The sequence below is a fragment of the Centruroides vittatus genome, unplaced genomic scaffold (genome assembly GCF_030686945.1).
Source record: "Centruroides vittatus isolate TY-2023 unplaced genomic scaffold, ASM3068694v2 contig_658, whole genome shotgun sequence".
Lineage (NCBI taxonomy): Eukaryota > Metazoa > Arthropoda > Arachnida > Scorpiones > Buthidae > Centruroides > Centruroides vittatus.
Window position 1 is genome coordinate 1,412,849 of NW_027122410.1, and position 19,346 is coordinate 1,432,194.

Below are 19,346 nucleotides of genomic sequence, written 5' to 3' on the forward strand. Positions count from 1 at the left end.
ATTATAGTTGACTAATACATTTTGATTAAGCCATAATTAAACTACAATCTTTAAATAATCAGGCAAAATTACTATTATAGTTTTATAAATTTAATTAAACTAAAAGAAAAACTTGATTTAAAATATTTCATTAATAATTAAGTTTGTCTGCAATGAGTTTTAAGTTTTTATTCCATATTGTTGATTATAATGGCAATAATCATAATGGCTAAAAATGAACTGTTTATATAAAAAAACATGAAGATGCAATGAACTAACATGTATATTTTCTGAGTTTTTCTACTGCAGGCATTAAGGAAGATCTATGTCCAATGTAGGCCATACCCACAACGAATATGTATTATTACATGTAAATAAAAAGGAAAAATATCCTCCTTGGGTGTCATCTACATTTCAGGACAGAGCATCCAAGAAAATTTAGAGATTTGCAACACAGACTCAAACCCGGTTTCCGGGGGATGGGATGACATCTTTACACATCCATTAAAGCGCACATTATTCTTTAAATGAAAATTATTTTAGTTTTTTGGAAAAGGAATCATTTAAAGTGTACAAACTCAATTATTCGATAAATTTTGCTATGAAAATTTCCAAATCTTCAATTATATTATTGTAAATTAAATTGGATAAAAATTTACACAATAGAATCTGATTGCGAGCGCAATATATCTTATATGTAATTAACATAGGAAACAGATTGTTTAACCATCACTTCAAGCATTAAAGAGCAATAAAATAAACTTTACTTAGGAATGTTCTTTACTTGCCACAGTCATCTGGTTAAAATTACAAATCATCTTAATTATATTTTATGTTTCTAGTTATGTTAATTTGTAAATTTTGTAATATTGATGTAATATTTAATACAAAAATAAAGATAATTTTATCCTTTGTAAATGATTTTAAAATAATTACCGTCAACGTCTTATGTTTTTGTAGAATTTAAATGCATTATAATGTCCTATTAATTATCAAAACCATATATATTCATTTTTGTATCTCTGACTCTTTATTAAATATCTCCATTTAACTATTTAATAAATGACCATATGCATGTAATGCAAAGATAACTCTACAGATTTGTTTCCATTCCTCATTTATGGGAATTTTGGAAATCTTCATCGAGTAATAACAAAGAATAACTCTTAGACTTCGTAACCTATAAGCTTCCTCTTTCCGATGCATTCTCCCAGAAAAAACCAAAATGTGATTTCCATACCTACTAACGTATTTAGCCAGGCTGTCTGAAAAAAGAAGAAAATCAATTATTACCTGTTCATATTATGAAAAATTAGAATATAATTTATAAAATGAATTAATTTATCAAATTTAAAACTGGATATTTACATTCACTCTTAACTAATCAATCTAAAGAAAAATTACAAATGGAAGAAGGGAAACAAAATTTATCTGATAATGTTCAAAAATATTGAATTAAACTATTGTGTTCTCTCCATGAAACAGTTATAAAAAAAACATCTGAATTCGTATTCTATAATTGTAAAATGCTTCTGCACAAGAAAATTGAGAAAATAAATAGATACAATGGGTGATCGGTTAACGAACATAATCCATTCAGACCCGTGTTTGCTATCCGAATTATTCATTAACCGATTATCAATTGGTTTTTGTGGGAATTTGATTAATTTGTTCTGGATCTTTTCAATTATATCTTTCTTAGCTAAGATTGTATCTACTGTAGACCTGTTAAAGTCATCTGCCTACAATATCAGACATCTGCCCACTATGTACCATCACTATTATCTCTTGCTTAGTTTCTATAGTGAACACAATTCTTGACACTCCACTCGTCTTAAGCCCCATATTACTATTAGCTTTTTAAACAAAAAGTTCAGAAAAGCATTTACAAAAATTCAGAAAACAGAAATTAATTAGTGCAATAAAGGTTATGTATACAACAGTAAAAGTCTCGTTCCATAAACAATGTATAGATGCCATTAAAATATAATTTTACAAATATTAAATGCAGTGGCGCTTCTTCGCGTGTTTGTTCCATGAGGTGTTTGTTGTCCGAGCATAAAAAGCTATCGCAAAAGTATTCATTGTCTGATTTGTTCGCAGTCCAAACTGTTCGTTAACCGATCACCCACTGTATTACTTTTTTGTCATTTCCAAAGGGAGTTAGATGATGTGTTCGATTAAATGGCAACTCGAATCACCATACCTACTCCTTTAGATTATTTCTTATAGTCTAATCAAATGTATGATTTATGTCAAGTAATCTAGAACAATACAATATCTAAAGAATAAATGAACATTACCGTGATGTTATTCAGTTAACGAGAAATGTTTAAAGATAGTATTAAATGAGTAAAGAACTACTTTTAAAAAAACATGGCTGCCAATTATGCAGTATATCTACAGAGCCTGAGGTCTGACAAATGTCAAGCTCCATACACAGTTTTTATAGGTTGTATATATAACATTATATAATTATGATAATATATAAAAATTTTCTCACTTGACAGAATTTTATAAAATGATTAAAATATTTACATAAATAAAAACAAATGGTATAAAGATTGCTCGATAGATTTCAATTATTTTTGAATCATTTCATAAATTTTCCAAACTTTTCCAAAAAATAGCAAGGTTGAGGCTGAAGTTTTAAACGCGAAAACGTGTACATCAGACGTTCAGCGCTGCTTTCCTGTAAGCCTATAAGTTTGACAATGGCATTTGGAATGTCAAGCATGATTCCACTGACTTTCCAAACACCATTGTCAAACTTCTAGGCTTACAGGAAAACGGCGCTGAACGTCCGATGTACATGTTTTCGCGTTTAAAACTTTGGCCTCAACCTCGCTAATAATAAAGTCTAGCAAGCTTATAAAAAAATATATGTAATAGTGTAGTAGTACCTTGTACTTCAAACACTCTGAAGTTCAAATGCTAAATTCAAGAAAAATTTGACCTGGAGTTTGAATGATGCTTCTACATTAAAATATATAAATATATCGAAGCTACAAATTGTCTTCGTGCTCTGTTGTTCACAACACTAGTGACAGCAAGTGAAAATTGTTTTGGACTGTCTCTGGTGTTTTCAATGACGGAAAATGAAGACAACTTGTGGTTTCAGTATATTTATATATTTTATGTTTTAATATAAATACCATTGGTCAAAATTTTTAATTTTAATCAAAATGTTTCTACATTTGAATTGCACATGCAGTGAAAAATTGAACTCACTGAATAAACATTATTTGTTGTGTGCCCACAGTTTTCTCACTCTTGCTGTGAAAGCATCTCTTTCATTACAATCATGTGTTTTCAGTGATTTCATTGCTTTATTTTTGGTGTATTTGGTTATATAAATGACTCCTACCTGTTAACCATGGCATCCAAGAGCATAGAAGCAACAAAACCTAACAGGAAGATTATAGTTTCAATGATTGAGATGAAAAAGCAACTTATAAAGCACGCAAACAATACATGGGTGGTGGATCTGGTAGTCATGTTTAAGATGACGTGCATCATTCTTAAGAGTAAGGAAGCAATAAAAGTGACAAATGTGGCTAAAGGTGTGACAATATCGACCTCCAAAAAATCACATTATTGAAAAAATGAAAAAACTCTTCTTAATGTTGATAAATGAGAAACAGTAGTCAATTATACTGTCTAGTATTTACTTATTTTATTTGTTATAATGCTTTAATTTATTATTTAGGGCATTTAACTGTGTTATTTTTGCCTTAGAATAGGTGCATTTGCTGTTTATCAAAAAAGCATTGTTTGAACTCTGGGTCGAATTTCTCTCGAATGTAGCACTCAAACACCAGAACATTCAAATTTGGAGTTGTACAAAATACCACTGTATATAATTTTAATATTGAGGTTGGAGTAAGTACGAGCCTAAATAGTAAACCTAAAGGTTTTCATGATGATGGTAAACTAAGGTACCATTTACCATTTAAATACATTTACAATTATTAGCAGGTAACATTTTTATGAAAGACTTTAAGTCGGGGATTTAGAAGTAGCAAAGTCAAACATTTTTCTGTACTGACTCTATAGCCCTGTCCATGCAACATTAAAATGCTTCATATTTAATTAAAAAATTATAGAATTGCAGTTACTTCTGTTGCTTAAAATCACTTAAGAAAATAATCAAAAAATTCTACTTTGTTATGTAAGCTCAAACACTCATTTTTAATTTTCTCATACATAAATATAACATGAATTAAAAAGTATGTTTTATATATTATACAGGATATCCCAAAATTGCACCTCATAGACAAACTACAGTATATCTCGGTGGATAAGATGACCTTCAGATAAGACGAGGTATAAATTTTCGTCGAAGTTTTATAGTTTTAGCTTATATCTGTCCTATAAGATGACCCCAAACTATCAACAGCCTATGAATTTAGTTTAGATCAGAGATCATCATCTGAATAATAATACTGTATAGCGTATACGGAATTATGTCCTATTCGTAATTTTTCGAATGAACAAATTTTATTTTCTGCCGTGCTATTGTTGCAAACGTTCACAATGATTTGGGCATTCGGGTAACAACCTTGACTATTCACAAAAACGTCATATGGGGTATTCTATTTTGTGGACGTGCCCTACTTTCTACTAGTAAATAATTATGGTTTGTCCGTTTTTTTATAATGGTTTTAATTTATATAAATTTCAATCTAATGTTTTGTATCTGTCCTATAACACAACCCTGTGTTTTCAGGACCTTTTTTTATGATTCAACTATCGTCTTATCCGCAAAGATATACGGTATAATGTTCTGGAATCAACATTGATGTAAGACGAATGCATCAAGATCATTCTAATTATCAGCCAGTACACCAATAGAAAGGTGGCAGAGAAGTCTCAAACATCCAAAGCAAGCATCAATTTCACAGACCATCATAAAATAATATGAAAGTTTAAGAGAACTGTATCCAGTGCTGACCTAACATCCTATAAAGTGTGTGGAACGATTAAAGTAGCCTTCTGAACATACATGTAAATCAAGACAGCAATCATATTCAACATGTTATCCAAACAGCTATTTTACCTAAAGGCAAGACTTATATAAACTTTAAGAACAAAACTTTTTAATATTTAGAAACGTGAGACTAAGACCTACATCATTTTCCAAATGTAAGGGAAATTTAAGTAGATGTAAATTTGCTTATAAAGAATACACTCATCTGAGTAATACAGAGCAGTAAACAACTTGTAGTTGTTATATTTCATTCTTTCTCAACAAAAATAATGATGCAACTGTTATGTTCTATTACATGAATGAAATTAGTGGCATCTAAGTAAACTTTGAACTAAATTAAAAATAAATTCCAAATACTGTAAATGCTGTTATAAAATATTAATTTCATTAAATTTACATTAATTTGAATGGTGTTATCAAATATTTTCAGATCTATCTAACAACTGAACCATTAAATATATTTAAAAGTCAAATTATCTTCAGATTAGAATTAAGTTAATTACCAAATTTATAACTATTACTCTTAGCACGAAATGACAGCTTAACTATGTTCTTTTACAATAAATTTTGGATATTAATTAGTACAGTAGAGCATCAGTTATCCGAATACCTATCAACCGAAAGCGTTCCAGTCCACAAATTCAAATAGCCACTAGTGCTTTGGCACTGCAGCACTCTCCTTCTCCCTGCCAAGCTAAACTGTAGGCCTAGTTTAATGTACTATTTTATGTAAGATATGTATTTGTAAGATGTGTAATACAAAATATATACAGTACAGTTTTGTGTTTAATATATTTTTTCGTAAATGATCGGTTATCCGAACAACCCCAGTCCCGAATTGTTTCGGATAATAGATACTCTACTGTAATTAGTTTACCCAAATCAAAAATAATCTAGCTTTCAGATATGTTTACTTTAAACTGAGCAATAGTTTCTTTAATAAGTGAATGGTTAATCAGAGAACAAAAAGTAAAATTAGAAATTAAATAAAATTTATACTTACTTTAACAGTTGCAGTTTTCCACACTCCAGATTTTACATTACCAATCAGCTTATTGAATCCCTGAATAACTTGAGGAATTTCAGTTGGAGAAGGAGGAGCGAGTTCTACTCTGGCATATTTCATGAAGACAGCAAATCGAGGCTTAGAAGACTCAACCACACCTAACAATTTAAAATTTACAATTTTAAAAGCATTAAATTTTAAATGTTGACAATTTTTTTTTTTACTTTTTAAATGATTGTTATTAAATATAATGAATTATCATTTAGATTCACTTAATAACAAAAAAATGCAGTCAGATGATAAAAATATACATTTAGCACAAGCTTACTAATTAATAATGAATAAATAACCACAATTACTTATCCTTTAAGATTTTTTTTTCTTTTTTTGTAATTTCTACATTTACATATATCTTTGACAATGATATAATTTTTTTATATGAAAATTCTTTTAACAAATGTGCAGCACACTATGTATTCAGTGGCCAAACAGTGGCTCTTCTAGACCCTTACTTCCCATACAGTCTACTTATACAATTTCTTTTTATAAACTTTATATATATAATACTGTTTTAACAAAGAATGCAGCTCTCACAAATTTGTGATAAGCAATAAATGGCTATATCATTGCAAAATTTGTCCCAGCACTATATACTATATCTGCATTTATAAAAGCAATGATCCAGCATCAAATTTCTGAAAGGTCTTTTGTATAAGATACATAATTTGCATTACCACTACTACTTTTCTCTCTTCTATATCCAACCCCTCAGATTTTTTATTTTATTACAGATATTATCATTCTCTAATCCCACATTTTAATTTTATCAATAAATTCTTTCCTTTGTGTTACGTTAATTCCATCATTATTTTCTTTTTGGTAGAATTTTATCCATGTGCACAGTCGTGGTCACGACTGTTCGTGCCCCCAACGTACTCCTCCCAGAGGGGAGCCGTCGGCAGGCCGCCGATCGTTTAACATCACTAATTATCGATTCACAGTAGTTCTCGAACACACATATCAATAACTAGTAGCATTAAACAATCGGCAGCCCCCTCCGGGAGGAGTCCACTAAGAACACAAACAGTCACGACCACCCCGTGACAGTGCACATAGTAAGAAAACAGGTAAAATTTTACCTAAGATCAGAAGAGATCTCAAAACATTAATCAAATACAGATGATTCTATAATTGTATATCATTAGTTTTTAAAAGAATATGTGAGTGAAGGAGACAGGAAAGTAAATAATAATATTGCCAAATGCTACCTCAAATCCTTTCAAATGACCAGTTATGTTTCTAAGCTTAATTTCACCCATTACAGATTACACCAGATGCATTTTGGAGTTAACTAGTAGTTCTATACGCAAGAGAATAAAACCATTATTGTTTCATTTTCAAATTGAAAAATTTGGTGCTAATGAATTTTATCTTATCCTCTGATAAGTTTCTGTATTTAGTAATAAGAGAATAATTGTGCGAACACGTGAAATACATTGATGTATTAGCGTGAATCTATTTAAATTCACAGTAACAGATCAGTGTGTTCATAGTTAATAATTAATGTCAATATGAACTGTAATTGTGTTTAATGTTATACATTTAGCTTAACCCCAATGTTATGCTTATGGAAGGTAAGTTTATAAACTTAATAAGTAAATGTATGAGAAACTATTGACATTTATGTTTCTTTTACATTTTTAACAACAAAAGATTAAATGAATATATACGGATAAGACGATATTACCCTTCAACATCACGGGCGCTTTGGCCATAAGATTAGAAACCGCCTTCGCCATTTTCCCAAATCTCGTCTCCTTTTACACAAGGTCGAAAAGATAAAGTGTTGCCAGATAAGTTTGGTAAAAAAAATTAATAAATAATTTTATTCAAATTAGAAATTTTTTTATTAACGTAATAATTTCTTAAAATATTAGTACAAATTGTATGTATTTTGTTATGTAAAATTATTATTATTATGTTGGGTTAAGTGAGATATACTCGGTTAACACCGGTGGCTGTGTACTATGCCGGACAAAAGTCAAGGCATAGTAACCAAAACAGAAATTAAAGAAGTGTATCAGTGTGTGTGTCTGTATTCAGGAACTTTTCTCACAATATGACATGTATTCAATATAGTGGCCTTCTGTAGTGTGATGTATGTGTTTCTATTCAATTGTAATGTGCCCAGGCTTTTGTGTAGTGTGTGTGGTACGGCACTTGTAGAGGAGAGAACAACAGGTACAGTACAATAAGCACCCTATCCTTCCTCCACAGATGCCTTATTTCCTGGGCGAGTTCTGTGTACTTGCTAATTTTTTCAGTGCATGCGTTTTGTATATTGTGAGTGTTTGGAATGGATATGTCTATAATGTATGTGATTTTATTATGTTTGTCAATGAGTCGTGATGTCTGGTCTGTTGTGGTAAATTGTTTTATCTGTGATTATGGCTCTGTCGTAGTACATTTTGTGCGTGTTGTTTTCCAATACTGTCTGTGGAATGTATTTGTAGTATGGTTCGTGGATGTCTACTAATTTGTGTTTCTTTGCAAGCTCTTGGTGTATTATATTTGCTACTTGATTATGTCTGTGTAAATAATCTGTCTGTGCCAAGAGCTTGCAACCAGAGGTGATATGTTGTATAGTTTCTGGCATGACGTGACATTTTCTGCATGTGTCATTTGTGAGTGTTGCATCTTTGAGTATGTGTTTTCTGTAGTTTTTAGTATTTATGACCTGATCCTGTATGGCAATCATGAATCCTTCCGTCTCCCCAAAGAGGCATCCCCGAGCTAACCAGCTGTTTGACGCAGTTTTGTCAACAAAATCATGGGCCAGATCATAAGGATGCCTGCCATGGAGTGCCTTTCGAGCCCACGATTGCTTAATGGTGTCTATGCTTTTTATATGTTGTGTTGTGTCCATATGATGTGAGTGTAAGTTTAATGGTGTGTTATTCGAGTCTGCTAGAGTTACTGCTTTATGTAATTGTGATGTTTCTTGTTTTTTGTAGAAAAACTCTCGCAGTGAATGTATTTGTTTGTAGTGAAGGTTAACTATGTCAATCAGGCCACGTCCGCCATCTTTACGTGGAAGGGTTAATCTTTCTGTGGCGGATTTAGGATGATGTTGTTTATGCTTAGTAAGTGTTGTTCTTGTTTTCCTTTGGAGTTGCTCGAGATCTGTGTGAGTCCAATGTATAACTCCAAAAGAATATGTGAGTACTGGGATAACATATGTGTTTATTGCTTTAACTGTGTGTTTTGCATTTAACTGTGTTCTGAGAATAGCATTTAACCTACTTTGGTATTCTTTAATTAATCTTTGCTTTATTTGTGTATGTTCTGTTAGTTTGGCCTGTTGGAATCCTAAATACTTGTAGAACTCGCCCTCTTCCATGGATTCAATAATGTCTCCATTTCCAAGTGCAAAATCTTCTTTCTTCAGGATTCCTTTTTCTATGTGAACTGTTTTGCATTTATCTAGGCCAAATTCCATTTGTATGTCCTTGGTGTATGAATGTGTGATTTGTAGGAGTTGATGAAGTTGTTTTTGTGTGGATGCATAAAGTTTTATGTCATCCATGTACATGAGATGTGACAGTGTAAACTGTGTTGTTTTTTCGTGTCTGATATTGTAACCATATTGCGTGTTGTTTAACATGTTGGATAATGGGTTCAGGGCTAAGCAGAACCAGAGAGGACTCAAGGAATCTCCTTGAAAAATTCCTCGCCTAATAAAAATTTGGTTTGTTTGTATGGAAGTGTTACTAACCCTGAGATGTAGTGTTGTTCTCCAGTGCTGCATAGTGTTTTGAAAGAATGCAATGAGTGATGGATGTATTTTGTACATGTGTAGAATATGTAGCAGCCAACTGTGTGGAACACTGTCGAATGCTTTTCTGTAGTCTATATATGCCATGTGTATGTTTCTGTGTTGTTTGTGTGCTTGCCGTAGAATGACTGAATCTATGAGTAACTGTTCTTTGCATCCCCTGTGGTTTCTACGACAACCTTTTTGTTGTTCTGTTAGAATGTCGTGTTCTTCAACGTGTTTGTATATTTTGTTTGCGATACAGGATGTCAATAATTTGTAGAGTGTTGGAAGACATGTAATTGGTCTGTATTGTGTGGGGTCTGTGGTATTGTTGTTTTTAGGTTTCATGTAGGTGATGCCCTGGGCAAGAAAATTTGGCATGTCTTGTGGATTGATGATGATGTGTGTTAGATGTTTAGCTAGTTCCTGGTGCAGTGATGTAAACTTTTTGTACCAGAAATTGTGAATGTTGTCTACACCAGGTGTCTTCCAGTTGTGTGTTCTGTTAACAGTGTATTGGAAATCATGTATGCTTATTTCAACACAGGGCATAGTTGGTATGTTGTGCAAGTTTCTGTTCTCCTCCTCGATCCAGCCTGCATTAGCATTATGCGTGACAGCACTGGACCAAAGAGAAGACCAATATGTTGTGAGTTCTTCTTCTGTTGGTGTGCCACTGTGCTGTGTAACAGTGTTTGCTTTGTTATTGATTTGTCTGTAAAAAAGTTTTTCATTGTTTGTAAATAATTTATTTTGTTGTTTTCGTAGTGTACATGTTTTGTATCGTTTGAGTCTACGTGCTTTGGCAGCAAGTTTTTGTTTTAGTGTATCAATGTATTCTGTAATGTGTGTGTTGTGATGTTCATGTTTTGTGTGTGTTTTTATTTTCTTGAAAATGTTTTTGAGCTGTTTCCTTAATTTGGGTGTTATGTTGTTTTTAGCGTATTGTGTCAGCTTGCCTAATTGCTGTCTAATGTCATTTATTTGTATTTCTATTCTTCTCTGCCAGGCAGGCTTGTGATAGAATTTTGTTTTCTGTGTGTTTGTCTGTGATTGTACTTTCAGCCCATGGTGTGTTACTACTGTGACTGCTCCAGCATAAACTAATGTATGAATGTCTGCGAGTGTAGAAATTGAATGAATGTAGTGTGGTAGTAAGTGAGTGTTTACGTAATTTAGTGTTTTTCCTACTTCCTTTGACGTGTTGATTTTTGGTATTCGTGGTCGTTGTGTGGGATCTGTGCCTGTATATTTAGTGAGTGTTTCCTGAAATATATGTGAGAGTGTATTAACTAAATCCATGTCTATGTTATCAGTGATGGATGAGGAAATGTCTGTAGTATCATTAGTGGTAATTGTTGTATGTGTGTTATTATCAATGCTTGTTGCTGGATTATCCTGACAGGTTACATGATCTTCATTAATGTTAGATGTTTCTGTCTGTTGATGTATTTGATCAGCAACCTGTTGTTTGATAAGTTCAAGTGTTGTTTGTGGAATAAGGTTGTTGTGTATAATTGTTCTTTTTTGATCAACAACCCTTTGTTCGGTGACAGTGAGGTGAGGATACTGTTGTGTGAATCTATGGTGTAGTTGTTGTCTGTATGCTGTCATGTTTGTTTCGAGTTTTGTGATGGTGTAGTAAGTACGGATGATAAACTCGTTCATTTCTACTGTCCATTTCATCCGTTGGCGTGGTTTTCCAGCCTTTGTGGTCTGTGGATGCATTGCCACAGAAACACCAAGGTTGGGTTTGTTCCTCACATCTGTTGAGGGCATTGCAGTAGCCATGCTTGGGCCGGTGCTGCTTTCGCCACCGGTAACCAAGGGAGACTGTGGCCTATTTTTCGAACGTGAGCCTCTGCCTAACCCACGAACGCGGACCTTGTTAACCCGGGCGACGTCCGAGCCGGTATCACACTTTGATCTAGTTATTACCATAATAAATATCTCCACAGAATGTGGGTGTGGTCACTCTTAGCTTCATTTCTCCCCATAGACCTTACTGGCATGGGTGTCCCTACCAGGAGCTTATGCTCCAGCCTGCATTGCCCTATGGATCAGTAAAATTACTGGGCTCTCCCACCACGACCAGGTGGTGACCACGGGAGAGTATTGTTGTTATTATTATTATTTTACTTAACAACATTCTATTTGTCACTGGAAAGCTTTATGCTAGAATGTTCTTGTGACGTATAACAGCGTAAGTGTTTCAAAATTGCTCTTTGTAACACGTAAAATAATTTTATAAAGATTTCGTCAAATTCTTTAGATTTAACAGCAATTAAATGTTAGTACAGTGGGAAACTCTAGCAGATATATTAGATATAAGTCTACTCGTTAATAAGCATACAATTCAATAATTCTAACGGTTTATCGATTATAATAAGTAGGGAGGTTGCGGCCGACGTTTTCAACGCGAAAACGTGTACGTCGGACGTTCAGCCTGTGAGCCTAGAAGTTTGACAATGGCATTTGGAACGTCAATTGAATCATGCTCGACGTTCCAAATGCCATTGTCAAACTTCTAGTCCCACAGGAAGGCGGCGCTGAACGTCCGAAGTACACGTTTTCGCGTTGAAAACGTCTGCCGCAACTTCTCTAGTATCCTCAAGATTTATTATTTTGGATAAACCATAGTGGCACGCATGTTTTACCAGTGTTTAAGTCACTGTGATTCCAGACAATTGAAATTCGGCATAGATTACGAATTAAGAAAAAAGTAAAAGAATTGATTATGCTCCGAATCGTAGTAAAATAATTAAGAAAATAAAACATTTCTATCGATGTCATATATGAAATTTCTTCGACGACACCTATAAAACAAATGTACTCTTTGCACGAAAGTGGAGTATTTTAAAGACATTCAATGTCGGTCGAAAATTTTCCATAAATCATGCCAAGTGTAATGCCAACAGCGATAATTAAGATCGTATTTAATTCTGTAAGACAATGCTGAAGCAAGTAAAATTTTATATTGTATTCGTGTCGAAGGTCTATATACACTTGTAGAATTTCAATTATACATAAATAAATATAATGTATAAGGAAAACTAAATTAGAATGTTGTATTGTAGAAATATCTTTAATTATCTTCAGTAATCGCGAAAAAACTACATGTGTGTAAAAAATGGTATTCCCAGTCGTCTTATTGAACTTCTAAATATATCTTTAAAAGAAGAATGTAAACACAGTGGCGTAGCGTAGTGGGGGCGGCAGGGGCGGCCCGCCCCGGGCGGCACTTTTAGGGGGCGGCAAAATTTCACAATAAATGATAATAATATCTTGTAAAAATCTGAACCTGTAAAATACACAATAATGGTGATTGTTTTTGCTGAAAAGTTCTTTAGAATTAGTGTATATTTTCGTTTTTTAAATTGAGACACCTAAATAAGGGGGCGGCGAAATTTTCTTCCGCCCCGGGCGGCTGACACTCAGGCTACGCCACTGTGTAAACAGGATATTATACAGAAGAAAGTTATGCTCTGTTAATACACTTCATTTGTCTTGTATCGAAAATATATTTGTGATTCATAGGCATATTTTCTGTGAAGAGTAGAGAAAACATGTCTGGATACGCTATGATTTAAGGGCTCGTTTTACTGATTTTTGGTTAATTAACACAATAATAATTGAGAGAAACATCTCAGGACTCTCTTTTACATCAACAGCTTCAATTTTTTTAATTTTTTGGGCAAGAAATGCGTCATTTTTGGAAACAAAATAGTGCTTTAAATGGTACGAGTGTCGTTTAAGTATCTCGGAGATTTTCTAATTTTGCGTTAGTTTTTACACAGTTTCTTCTTTATTTTATTGTAGAATCATTCAAAAAATAATAAAATACATTAAAATAAAATTTTTTACTTATATTTAATCCAAGATTCCACAGTAAATACAACATAATTGTGTCGTAAACACATCTGTGTATTTAAGAAAAGAAATTAGATTTATTTATAAATTATTTACATTTTTGACTAAAAATAGATGCTTTACGTAGATTTTAATCTGTTTTTTATTTTATAATATTACATTTTTTTCAGCAAAAATTGAATTTTCTGATGAGATGCCAGGATGAGGATTCAAGGATAACGATCCTTCATATTTACGTAAATGTTATAATGTAAAGAATTATTACATATTAACTAATTAAATATGATAAATAAGGTGTTTATTAAGTTTTAAAGCCTTAATTTTAAATAATTTACTGAAAATTTATCTTTTTCGACAGGAGATGGCGCTAAATGTCTGTTGGGATGCTGGAGAGGGGAGAGAGAGGATGAGGATGACTGTCGTCATCCTTCGAACGTTTCTTAATAGATTTACATACTTTTTAATATATTAAAGTAGTTATTAATCGTTTAGAATTTTAAATTATAAATTTCGTAATATATTTATGAAAAAATTAATATAAATTCTTGTTAAATTATTTTTTTATTATTCTTTAATTTAAAAACAATACGTATGCATTCATTGGGATATATGCGCTCATTTTTACGTTTTTTTAAGAGTTACAAAAAATTAAATTTTTAAAAACAATTCTGAATTTAAATGACGATTGCGTGCCTCGTACATTTTCTATAGGAACAATGAATCTGCTCTTTGCAACGATTGAAACATCATCTTAGTTCTACAAACGTCACGCTTTGTTACTTATTAATTAAAAGCAGCAATTAAACAGTGTTTTTACCCCATTGAATTAACAAACAAACCTTTCATCTGGTCCTAGAGCTTCCTACTAAGGAACCACTGTCTTCATTATAACCCCGCTTAGTACCTTTTTTTTTTTTTTGCACACCTATCCTACAAGTCTACGGCATCCAACACGTAATTGCCCATTATCTAAGAAGATCCCCCAAGAAAAAGAAATGGATAATGCAGAATTTTATCCCATTCTGAAAAAAGAATTAAATTTTTAACGAACTTTTAAGACGAATTAGTTAAAAATATATGGATTATAACTGGTAAGAATAGGTCAACTTGTGTGTTTTTTCGACCCTCTACAAATTGTCAAATGGTAAAAAAAGTGGATCAAAAGGAAGTTATACGATCCTATTTTGCATGAGGTGCAAAATAGGAGAAGTCGATTATTTACAACTTTCAATAAATCGTTTCTACGTAGAGAGATGGGTTAAGGATTTTAAATTAATTGCTTATGTTTAACCTAACCAATGCACTAAACAATCATTAAAACTAATTAGTTTCTCAAGAACAATGGCCGATAAGAGAAAAAAGAATGACGTCAACAGAACATCACCCCTTTCGACATAACCATTAAAGTATACGGTGTGCTCTTAGATGGTAGATAAATCCGAATTTATCTCACTCCAATGCATTTAATACAACCTTATTAAGACGTCCAATTGGCCCATTTAATTCGTGACGATCATTTAATACATAATAAAGGGACTTTATGCCGTATTCTATTAACGTCCCTTCGTGAATTAGCGTGTTTAATGTTAGCTAATTTTGCGTGAAGCGTGAAGAAGATCGAGCAGAAAGACTTTTTTGTTTTCCATGTTTACACGTAGACGATTAATTTATAAAATAAGATAATAAAAAAAAGAAAAAGAAGCGGTTAAATTAATCATTCCAGACGTCACCCTTTGCAGCTTAAGTAAACCAATTTGCTCCTCCCAAAAAACACTCCTTTGCATGTGTGTGTGGCCGAGTGATTATCGGAGCGGCACAGACTAACAAAAACCCCCCTCTCATTGTATGTACATCACAAGAAAATAATGAATCATCGATAGACAAACCTGCTTCATGAATATTGAATAATCATCGATAGACAAGCGTTACGTGAAGAAGTTTCTAAATGCTACTACGTAACACACGAGTGAGGCTCGAGATACACACACAAACACGGAGAAAGAAAGAAGAAAAAAAAAAACATGGCGGGGTGAGGTCAGATCTTTGTCTATTGTCCACCGAATCACGAACTGTTGATGGTAACAGATTTATGGCCGAGTTACAAAACTATCGAGACACCCGACGGGTGGTTTTTTAAGCGAATTTGGTGAGTAAACACGAGAGAAAATCTGGTGTCTATCGCTTTATGTTCTATCAAACAGCAACCAGTTTCTATAAAGTAGTAGGTCGTGAGATGTTACTTTGCTCGAAAGAAAAAAAATAAGTAAGGGGGGGCTAAATTTGCTTCACCTTAGCTCGGGGCAATGATGAATTTAATAGACTCGAAAACTGTATCTATAATAACATCGAGAGTTGCTTCATCGTTAAACGTGTACACGATACACGTGACATTTTATAATTTGATGTCGTTCGTATAAAAATAAAATATTATCATCTTTTTTTTTAATTTAAAATTGTCGTTTTTTTATTTTTAAAAAGTTTACTTTAATTTCTAGAAGTTTTTAAATAAATAAATAAAGGAAATTCTTAATGTGTTGCGACGTCATTATGAATTCCTCCCGCGTGTCCGTGCCATGAATCTCGAAAATGAGAAGTGTTCGATGCTATCTTTAACTAAAGTGACTTATTTAAGAGTTTTAATTACGATAAATTACCCATTGATTTATTTGATATCTTTATTACCCATTATCTAATTAATTTGTAACTATAACTTAACAATTTTCTATAGGCATCCAGCAAATTGAAACTTGACCATAGATAAAGATCGTCCATTTACAAAGCGATATTATCGACTTTAATCTATTATATTAAGATAATTGATCGATTTTACTGTGTATATTAATTATATCAAGCTGTATAATCGTGCATAAACTTTGCTCGATGTATAAAATCTCTACAAACTTCCTCTTTGAAGATTGACGTTCTTCGTCCACAACACACTTTTTTTTTCAATCTTAAAAAAAATTTATTTTATGTCAAATTTTTAAACTTTTATACACTTTTAAGGTGTAAAATGGTGGAAAAATCCGCTTTTTGTGATTTAAAATACAAGTGATCTGGGGATTTTCTCTTGAAGCACTCCGGATGATCCATGGCTCGAGGTGTTTACGGATCGAAATTCTTCATTAAAAATACGTATTTGTGTCTTAAAGGTGTATTATTTTATGTTAAATTGTCAAAAATTTAATGCTTTTACACTTCCATAATTTAAATTTTTGAAAAATCCATTCTTATTATTTAAAATGCAAAAAATTGCAAGAAGTTCTTGAAGCACTCGAGATGACCTCTTGCATTATGTATATATATATATTAAAAAAGATATTTATTTTAAAAGTATAATAGCTTTATGTAAATTATATACAGTTAAATTTAATTGATAACAAAGCCTAATAATTGTTTTTATATTCGTAGTGTTAAGATAGGAGCTAAACTTCGCGAACAATGTGTTTAATAATAAGGTACATTGGTGATGGAAGATTGGTTTGTGTTGTCAACTGACAACTTTTAATGATCGAGAGAGATAACGAGACGAGAAGAAATCTCATTGAGCTTTAGTAATGAGCGTTGAAAACCTGAATTTCGTCACTCGGGCGAATTACACGGATGTCCATTATTAGCTACCATCTTGTCAGATGATTGAAAAACTTTCTGTCGATTATAAATCTCGTAGTTTGTGCCCGAGGCACTTTCGAGTGTATAGATTTGGAACAACAATTAAGTGATTTAACAACAACACAACACTTCCAAGCACAGTTTGGTGTCCCGTTTAAGTACAGATGCTAAGTCTAAAGATTATCCTGCGATTATTTAGATTTACGTATGGTTACAATGGAGCTTTGTTCTTCTTAAATGGCTCAGTAACTGCATTTAAGTAATTTTTTAATTTTAGAAAGTACCGAAACTGGGAATCATGCTCTAAAACTTTCTTCTTCAACTGGTTGGAAATCGTGGTTTGTAACGTATTGTAAATGGAAAAACTGTTCCAAAGTTTCTTGTGACTGAAAATCCTCATTTAAAGTAGCTTGTGTATGGAAAACAGAGGTCTAAAATGAGTTGTAGCTGGCAAAATTTCTTGTAGATGGAGACAGTTCTCCAGAGTGTCTTGTAACTGAAAACAATGTTACGAAATAGTGAAACAACACTAGCTTCTTGCAAACCATTTATAGTCACGTTTCAATACTCTTGCGATTCATTAAAAACCGAAACACGTTTGAAATTTTGTTTTGTTGACTGCAAAAGGAAACAATGTACGAAAAAGTAGTGGCGGTTGGAGAGTTTTTGTATTTGATAGCAGAGTTATTAATGTGTGCGCCTGTACAACGTTAGAAAAGCGAACTTGCCCAGCATGGAACCGCCTTATTACTTGGGTCAAGTATACATAACTGGGGATAACAAAGGGTGATGAGGCAACAATGAAAATATCTTCGGGCGTTGGAAGCTTCTGTTATCCAGTCTAATAGAGCTGGATTTCGTGATGCGGACATACCCATCAGCTAGAGAAAAGAATAACTGAGTAATTGCCTACGATCTGAATTTTGTAAAATTTCATCCCAAGTATAATAAGCTAGAAAAGATATTTGTTTCACGATTTTCTATTATAATTGAACGAGAAACAATTTTAATTCTATGAAAAATTATCTACTTATTATATTATATTATTTTAATGCCTGGCAGAAAAGCATGACTGTGGCAGATTTCCTTTCGTAAGTTGGAGTCTACGTGACTTAGCGTGTGAACCTTGAGTAGATCACCTGTCGTACGCGACGGTCACGTGACACACATTTATTAACTGGCGACAGGTAGAACCAGGTGGAGAACGATGGACATCCCATTGACACTGAGAGCCAGCTGAAGGTCCAAGGTTGTCTACCAAAGACCTAATTCTGTTATATGTCTAAATAGGGTGAATAATATGCTAATTATTTCGATTAATTTCAGTTGTGACGTTCGAGAAGGATTCTTCAATGCTAACTATCTCGAAAAGTTTAAGATCTTACCTTCCTTGAACAGTGTTAAGGATTGCAAAATGCTCTTTTTGTAGCCTAGAATAGAACAGTCTAACATATTCGATACGTGATTATTAAGCAGGACACAATAACTGGACTTTCTTCACAGCACAATAATTACTTTATATCTGATAAAGTGACATAGAGCGAGTTATAGCCACTAATTATCAGAACACTGAAAAAAACAAGCATTATAATGGGTGCTACTTACAGTTTGTTTCCTGCTATGATCCACTACACGAATTAAAAATGCTATTATATATAGATTTAAATTCTCGCAGTTGTTCCTGGTATAATAAAACAATTGGTTTGTTAGTTTTATAATAATATAAAAGTATATTTTTTAATGTAAAAATTTAAATGATTTTTTGACAGTTATTAATGTATACAAACTTATAAAATGTATAAATTATTCCTACCCTACACAAAAGATTTGTAAGGGGTGGAACGTGTTAGCACCGATTGGAAAATGATGAAATTCATTATAAAAGTAGTACTTTTCTTCCTCATTCATCATCGATTCTTGATGAATTCGACTTCATCAATCATTTTCAATAAGGCTTTTTGTATGGCTTTAAAGAACACGAATCTTCTAGGTAGGTCCTCTGGATGGTTAACACGTCTAAAGCTCTCAACAAATGAGCATTTTTTTTTTTTTTACAGTTTCGTATACAAAAA

The 19,346-nt window shown here is 32.7% G+C and overlaps 1 protein-coding gene across 1 annotated transcript; it reads right to left on the reverse strand.

Annotated features, from left to right (window-relative positions):
• Positions 1–986: 986 nt before the first annotated feature.
• On the reverse strand, positions 987–7,794 carry ATPsynG (ATP synthase, subunit G). Its single transcript, XM_067276006.1, has 3 exons — positions 7,723–7,794; positions 5,973–6,133; positions 987–1,244 (listed from the first exon to the last, which is right to left on the reverse strand). Exons 1-3 carry the CDS (start codon positions 7,772–7,774, stop codon positions 1,146–1,148), a joined length of 312 nt encoding a protein of 103 aa, XP_067132107.1. The 5' UTR covers positions 7,775–7,794; the 3' UTR covers positions 987–1,145.
• Between the last annotated feature and the right edge of the window lie 11,552 nt (positions 7,795–19,346).

Bases quoted from the DNA above. Each gene is read 5' to 3' on its own strand.
- ATPsynG (XM_067276006.1), bottom strand. From the start codon at position 7,774: ATGGCGAAGGCGGTTTCTAATCTTATGGCCAAAGCGCCCGTGATGTTG. The intron at 6,134-7,722 runs GTAATATCGTCT...TTAAATTGTTAG, and splicing joins AGCGCCCGTGATGTTGAAGG to GTGTGGTTGAGTCTTCTAAG. The intron at 1,245-5,972 runs GTAAGTATAAAT...TTCTTTTTTCAG, and splicing joins GGAAAACTGCAACTGTTAAA to ACAGCCTGGCTAAATACGTT.